At 38.8% G+C, this 7,651-nt stretch overlaps 1 protein-coding gene across 1 annotated transcript; it reads left to right on the forward strand.

Annotated features, from left to right (window-relative positions):
• The first annotated feature begins 2,312 nt into the window (after nt 1-2,312).
• LOC104903375 (uncharacterized) lies at nt 2,313-3,032 on the forward strand. The gene has a single exon (XM_010691401.2). The coding sequence runs from the start codon at nt 2,313-2,315 to the stop codon at nt 3,030-3,032; it is 720 nt and encodes a 239-aa protein (XP_010689703.2).
• Nucleotides 3,033-7,651: the final 4,619 nt, after the last annotated feature.

Consider the following 7,651-nt stretch of genomic DNA (forward strand, 5'->3'; position numbering starts at 1 on the left):
TGCAGTAAACTTCATTTGTAAGATACTATATTTTGCCGAAACTTCGAATGTGATTTGACAAGGTTCATATCATAATATTCAAGAGCCATCTTTTCTGTGATATTTGAATTTAAGTATGACCATGATTGTAGGAATGAGAGGCCTTTATCTATAATTAACAAGTAAAATTATGAATAAAGTATATGAGAAATAAATGTTAGAAACAATGAAACGTTATCTTGTTATGCATGATTAAAAATTCCAAAACTAGGGGAGTAGAGTTATTTTGAGAAGTAATGGAAGTAATGGTAGATATATTTTATAAAGGATATTGATTGAGATGTTAGTTGCAAAAGATTTGAGTTTCATAGAAATGATAGGGGGAAGAAACTGCGTAAGCAGTGATGAACACACCATAGGGTGTGTGTATGAGTATAGATGATAGGACATGTCCTGGATTAAGTCTTGCAAGCAGTACATATATTATAATGGGAAGACGTTCCCATGAGTTTAGAGTCGGCAGAGTAGCCCTCTATTCGTGCTTCTTCTCCCCGGTTAAATGTATTAATAAATAGATAGAAAAGAACCTAGATGGTAAAGTGCATTTCTTATACTCAATATTTGAAACATGGAAAGATCGCGCCACTGACACCTTGGAAAATCGTAACTCACATGTAATTAAGTGATGATTGCCAATGCTTAACTTATATAAAAATAAGCGTTATGAATGCCTCCTACAAGAATAAACATGAGAACTGAAGAATTTGTGTGTACCAGCTTTGCTGACTTAAATTGTTATTGTCATTTCCCAACTGCCCTTCTAGGCAGTGGTGGAATTGCAGGGCTAGGTAAAAGGAGTTGTTTGGAATTACGTGATGCGCTTGCCACCGTGTTGTGAACTTAAATGTTTTGTCATTTTGTTACGTTTATAATACTTGAAATGTAAATATTATAATAGATTCCATGACATGTATTTTTGGTAGATCCATATGTAAATTTCCTAAAAAAAAATAGGGATTGTAATATTATATTAATATTTTAAGCAGGTGGTAAGATACTTCAAAGTCTTGGGGTTTCCTTAAGAAGGGAAACTCAAGCTTGGGTAACGTCACCTAATTAGCTACGATGCAATTATACTTCCAGTAGCTTTCATATAAGCAGCTTAATTAGGTGGGCTGTTACAGTTGGTATCCGAGCCAAGGTTTTCAAGTATGATTTTTTTTATGACTTTCAACATACATATTTAATTTTATTAAACTACTTTTGTTTTCAAAATAAATATCATAGATTTCCAAAAGAAAATATATATATGTATATACTTGTGTTTACGGAAGGGAGAGAAAATAATATTAGTCAACGTGTGTGATCATGTGGATAAGGATATGTGAATAATATGATTATGTGCATATTTGCCAAATACATGAAATATGTGTAATGTAAGTTATGTGTTTTGTTTAGATGTCAGTAAATAGGAACTCTAGTGGGAGCAGGGATGGAACCGAACGGTTTGTGAGAGAACCAGATACGTATTACCCCGTGGGTAAATGGTGGGATGATGCCTTTGACTATGCCTATGAAATCATGGATCGCATTCATGAGTATAATCAAATCAAGGGAATGAGTAGCCACAATCATTATCAACGACATGGCATACAAGCTTAGACTATTATAAAGACCCTGCCCACCTGTGAGCCTTGGGCTAGCTTTCGACAGACTTACTAGAGATTGATCGAGCAGTATATAGCCACATGGGTAATCCAGGGAAGTGATGTTAGTGTAGAAAATATACAAAAGAGTTTGATCCGCTGGGAAGGGCATGTTGGTGAAGTTTTTCGCGAGATGAGAATTATGATGGATCGACAAAAGCAGGGTCAAATATTTCCAAATGACCCACATTGGGGGACTATGTATGAACGACTAGTGCAAATAGAAGAAAGACGTGAAAGTAGGAAAGCAAGGAGAGGGCAAAATGTGGTTGCCAATTATGTAGGGGACTCTTGTAACTCCAGCTCGGGATCGACACTAAACCCGGTAGATCAGTGCAAGGCATGTGGGCCGGATTATGTTCCTGAGACCCCTTCTAGCAGCAGTGATGATAGTGGATATTTCTATGATCCATGTAACCTAGATTAAGGAATCTCATGTTTAAGTTATCGTAATTAAGTATGTAAGTTGCTATGCGAAGGTGGTATAATGTCGTTATGTATGGAGTGTGAATTTTTTTTTTCTTTTAAGTTAATGAATAATACCTTTGTGTTTGTGAAAGATGGGTGAATTAAAGCATTAATATCAATATGGAAACACTGTTAATTGGTGATAAATGTATGTAGGAAATGGACAAATCAAACCCTTCCCAAGTTGATGAGGCAACCCGAGAATCAAGTAAGGACGATCAAATCAGGGAACTTCATGAGATGAATGCTAAATTATTAGCAATCTTGGAAACGCAGGGAGCTAACAAGCATGATGAAGAAGGAAAAATTTATAAACGACTGGCGGCACATAAGCCGCGAAGCTATGATGGAGAGGCTGATCCAGTCAAATTTGAAGATTGGGTAAGCTACATGAGTAAGTTGCTGTATGTAGTAAACTGTCCTGAAGGGATGAAAGTGAGGCTGGCTTCCTTCTATTTGAAGGGGCCGGCTGATTTATGGTGGCTCACCTTAAAAGAAATTGCTAAGCAGCCTGAGTTTACATGGGAATGGTTTGTCGAAAAATTAAGAGAGAAGTTCTTTCCTCCAGCCTTGAGGAGGATGAAAGAGAGCGAGTTCTTGAGTTTGAGACAAGGAAAAATGACCGTGCTAGAGTATGCTGCAAAGTTCATTGAGCTCTCTCGATTCGCTAGTGATATTGTAAAATGTGAAAGATTGCAAGCCATGCGGTTTTTCAATGGTCTGAATTTAAAATATCAAAAAAGGATAGGTGTGTACACCTCATTTGAAGACTTGTATAATCGTGCTCTTGAGCATGAACGCATAGAGATGAAGGACGAGGAATTCCGAAGGAAAAGAAAGGGAGACGGAATGAGGGGAGTTGTTTCGAAAAAAACCTAAAATAGAAGCATTTGCCTCATCTGCAAGGGGTTCGATTGGGAACCTTAGAAATGATAAGGCAGAATGGAAGTGCAATAAGTGTGGCAAGGGGCACTTTCGAAGGAGCTGCACAGGGCAGATTGTATGTTTCAAATGCAAGAATGTGGGGCATCGACTCAAGGAGTGCCCGATGGGGGGTTCACAAAAAGTGATGGAGGGAGCTGCAAGGACTGGAGGCACCCTGATGATCAAGGGAAGTGAAGCAAGTGCGACAAGGGAGCCCAAGGATGGCGCATATCGTCAATCAGGCAAGGGCTCTGGGAAAATGTTCGCTATCAAGGCAGAAGCAGCTACATGACTTGAGATACAGGAAATTGAAGGTAACATGATCACTAGGATATTTCCAGTTTGTAATAGTCCTGCTTATGTATTATTAGATACAGGGGCGTCCCACTCTTTTATCTCTCATGCATGTGTTAAAAGATTAGTACGTCTACCCCAGGTGGAACCCTTAGAGCTGGTAATTAGCACCCCCAACGGGAGTCTGGTACACTGTAAATGGGTATTCAGGGACTGTAATATTCAAATAGCGGGAGCAGATTTGAAGGTCGATTTAGTTCCTATTGAGTTGAGGAACTATGATGTGATATTGGGAATGGATTGGCTAAGTCAGAACAAAGCCATCATTGAATGTTACACTAAGAAAGTTAAGCTTGGAGTGTCGTTCGAAAACAAGGGCAGTTTGAGGCAATTAGAACAAACTAAGTCCACTACCCCATAAGATAGAAGAAATCTCAGTAGTAAAGGAATTTGTGGATGTATTTCCTGATGACTTACCTAGACTACCACCATACAGAGTAGTAGATTTTCATATAGATCTAGTCCCAGGTGCAACCCCGATATCTCGGGCTCCGTACAGGATGGCCCCAGCGGAAATGGCAGAATTGAAAAAACAATTGGAGGAGTTATTGCAGAAGGGATACATCAGACCCAGCGTGTCTCCATGGGGAGCGCCAATGTTATTTGTTAAGAAGAAAGATGGATCTATGAGATTGTGCATTGACTATCGGGAAATCAATAAGATCACGATCCGAAATCGTTATCCATTACCCAGAATTGACGATTTATTCAACCAGTTAAAAGGGGCTGGAGTATTCTCCAAGATAGATTTAAGATCGGGGTATCATCAGATGCGAATTGCGGATGAGGATATGCCCAAGACCGCCTTCCGAACTAGATACGACCATTATGAATTTGTTGTGATGCCTTTTGGATTAACTAACGCGCCAGCAGCTTTCGTGGACTTGATGCAAAGGTATTTTAAGCCCTTCTTGGACCAGTTTGTGGTGGTATTCATAGATGATATACTGGTATACTCAAAGAATCGAGAGGAGCATGAAGATCATCTGAGAAGCGTGTTGGAGCTATTGAGGAAGGAAAAATTGGTGCGAAGTTTAGCAAATGTGACTTCTGGTTGGAGAAGGTCGGTTTCCTAGGGCATGTGGTAACCAAGGAAGGAGTCGCAGTAGACCCAGAGATGATCAAGGCAGCGAAAGATTGGCCTACCCCGACTAATGTGGCGGAGGTTAGGAGTTTCTTAAGACTCGCCGGGTATTATCGGAAATTGTGAAAGATTTTTCTCGAATCTCCCTTCCGATTACAAATTTGATCAAGAAAAGCAAGAATTTTCAGTGGACAGAAAAATGTGAGTATGCGTTCCGGGAACTCAAAAACAGATTAACCAGCGCACCTGTCTTTGCATTGCCATCAGGTACAGAGGGGTTTGAGGTTTATACTAATGCATCTCAGGAAGGACTCGGATGTGTATTGATGCAGAACCAGAGAGTAATAGCCTATGCGTCTAGACAGTTGAAGTCGCACGAAAGAAACTACCCGGTACATGATATGGAATTGGCAGCGGTGTTATATGCTTTGAAGTTGTGGCGGCACTATTTATACGGCGTCGCTTGCAGGATTTATACTGACCACAAGAGCTTACAGTATATTTTTACACAAAAAGAAGTTAATATGAGACAGAGGAGATGGTTGGAATTACTTAAAGATTATGATATTGATATTCAGTATCATCCTGGGAAAGCTAATAGAGTAGCAGATGCCTTAAGTAGAAGGCAGCGTCGGGAAATGAATTTAATAACCTTTGTTCCCCATGAGATGTATATGGAATTGGTAAGGTTAAATTTGGAAATTGTGGACAATGAAAACTTGCAAGGGCAACTAAACGCATTGTCAGTACAACCTAAATTATACGAAGAAATTAAGTCGAAGCAAATGCAAGACAATTTCCTTAAAGGAATAAGGGAAAAAGTGGCACAAGGTGAATCAGGGGATTTTCGTGAGCATGATGATGGGAGAATTAGAATAAACGGAAGATGGTGTGTTCCTGATGATTCATACTTAAAAGAAATTTTTTTAAAGGAGGCTCATAACAGCTCTTATTCCGTACATCCGGGAAGGGATAAAATGGTGCATGATCTGAAGAAATCTTTTTGGTGGAAAGGATTAAAGCGAGATGTAAGCCAATTTGTTGCAAAATGCATGATTTGTCAGAAGGTGAAGTTTGATAGGGGAAAAATGTCGGGATTGCTACAACCATTACTGATACCAGAATGGAAGTGGGATTCGATTTCCATGGATTTTGTAATCGGTCTGCCTAAAACACGGAAGGGTAATGACACAATATGGGTAATCGTGGATAGATTGACCAAGACGGCGAGATTTATTGCTATGAAAGAAGCATGGAACCAAAAGCATATGGCGGAAGCATATGTTAAGGAGATACTACGACTTCATGGTATACCTAACACCATCATCTCGGACAGGGACCCCAGATTCTTTTCTCATTTTTGGCAAAGATTACCGAAAGCCTTTGGGACGACTTTAAATCTCAGCACAGCATTCCATCCTGCCACTGATGGCCAAACAAAGCGTACAATTCAAACCTTACAAGATATGCTGAGGGCATGTGTTTTAGAATTTGGAGGAACGTGGGAATAAGAGAAGTTGTCATTAATAGAGTTCTCGTATAATAACAGTTTCCAAGCTAGTATTGAGATGGCTCCATATGAAGCACTTTATGGACGACGATGTCGGACTCCCATTTGTTGGGATGATATCCGTTCTGGGGTACCAGTGGGTCCTGAAATGGTACGAGAGACTATGGAACAAGTACAACTGATACGAGAAAAGATGAAGATAACCCAAGATCGACAGAAAAAATATGCAGATAGAAGAAGGAAGAAATTGGAATTCATGGAAGGTGACAAGGTTTTCTTGCGTATATCGCCCACCAAGGGAGTCAAACGGTTTGGGGTACGAGGAAAACTAAACCCCAAGTTTATAGGGCCTTATGAAATAATCAGAAGAATTGGTGAAGTAGCTTATGAGCTTGCTCTGCCAATGGAATTATCGAAAGTTCACAATGTGTTCCACGTGTCACAACTACGCAAGTATATTCCCGATCCAACTCATGTACTGACATATGAACCAGTGCAAGTCGATGAGAATTTAAGTTATGAAGAAAAGCCATTAAAAATCATTGACAGGCGTGAAAAAGTATTGCGAAATCAAACAATACCACTGGTCAAGGTATTATGGACCAACCATGGATCTAAACAAGCAACTTGGGAAAAAGAGTCGGATATGAGAAATTGATATCCCCATTTATTTTAAGGTATGATTTGAGTTTCGGGACGAAACTTCTTAAGGGGGTGAGAAAGTAATAGCTAGTCAATAATAATAAAAATAGTGATTATAGTAATAATAATAATAATAATAATAATAATAATAATAATAATAATAATAATAATAAAATATATATACATATGATGAGAAATAGTAATCATTAAAAAGGAAATTTGATTAAGAAAACCTCTTATATATGTATAGTACGAGTAGTTCACTTTAATAAGGATACCTGTGGGAAGTATTATTATTATTATATTAGCAAAAGGGGATAAGTGTTTGGGGTAGGTGAGTATAACATAAACCAATAACAAACCACGTGCCAAAGAGGGGAGTGAAAGTAAAGATAATTAAAGACAAGTTGGTCTGCAGTTCTGATAGGAGTTACCAAAGGAAAGGGGACCCTCCAGAAAATTCCAAGTATAATAAGTCCAAAACGTTGATATCATAACTCAGTATACTTATAGGTGAACTTCCAGTTAAATTTTCACCCTCAAATTCCACAAAAAATTCCACAGCCCAGAAGTCCTCAAGACTTCCGCCACACACCCGCCAGAACCACGATTCTGTCCAAGCTCCATTCTTCCTCCATTTTCTTAGGTAAAAACTCCATTTTCTTCCATGCAAACTATTAAAAATGTTCAAAACTTATAGGTGCATATTGGGTAACCAAGAATTTCAGGAAAAACAAAGGGAAAATCGAAGAACAAGAGGAGGAAGAACTCATTAAGGTAAACTGGAAAAAAAAAAAATTCTTAGATGATGTGTTTAGGCTTTGTTTTGGGGGAATTCCTTCCAATTGCTAATTTCTATTGTGTGCATGTCTTAAATTTGTTGGTTAGGAGTAAAGCTTCGAGCTTTGGCAGCCATTTTGGGAAGAAACTAAGCAAGGAATTAAGGTACACACGATTCTAAACTAACATGGGATTTTTAGTTGT

This window comes from Beta vulgaris, chromosome 9 (assembly GCF_026745355.1).
Source record: "Beta vulgaris subsp. vulgaris cultivar EL10 chromosome 9, EL10.2, whole genome shotgun sequence".
In the NCBI taxonomy this organism is placed as follows: domain Eukaryota; kingdom Viridiplantae; phylum Streptophyta; class Magnoliopsida; order Caryophyllales; family Amaranthaceae; genus Beta; species Beta vulgaris.

What these genes read in the sequence shown, in the direction of transcription:
- LOC104903375 (XM_010691401.2), top strand. Translation starts at nt 2,313, where the DNA reads ATGGACAAATCAAACCCTTCCCAAGTTGATGAGGCAACCCGAGAATCA.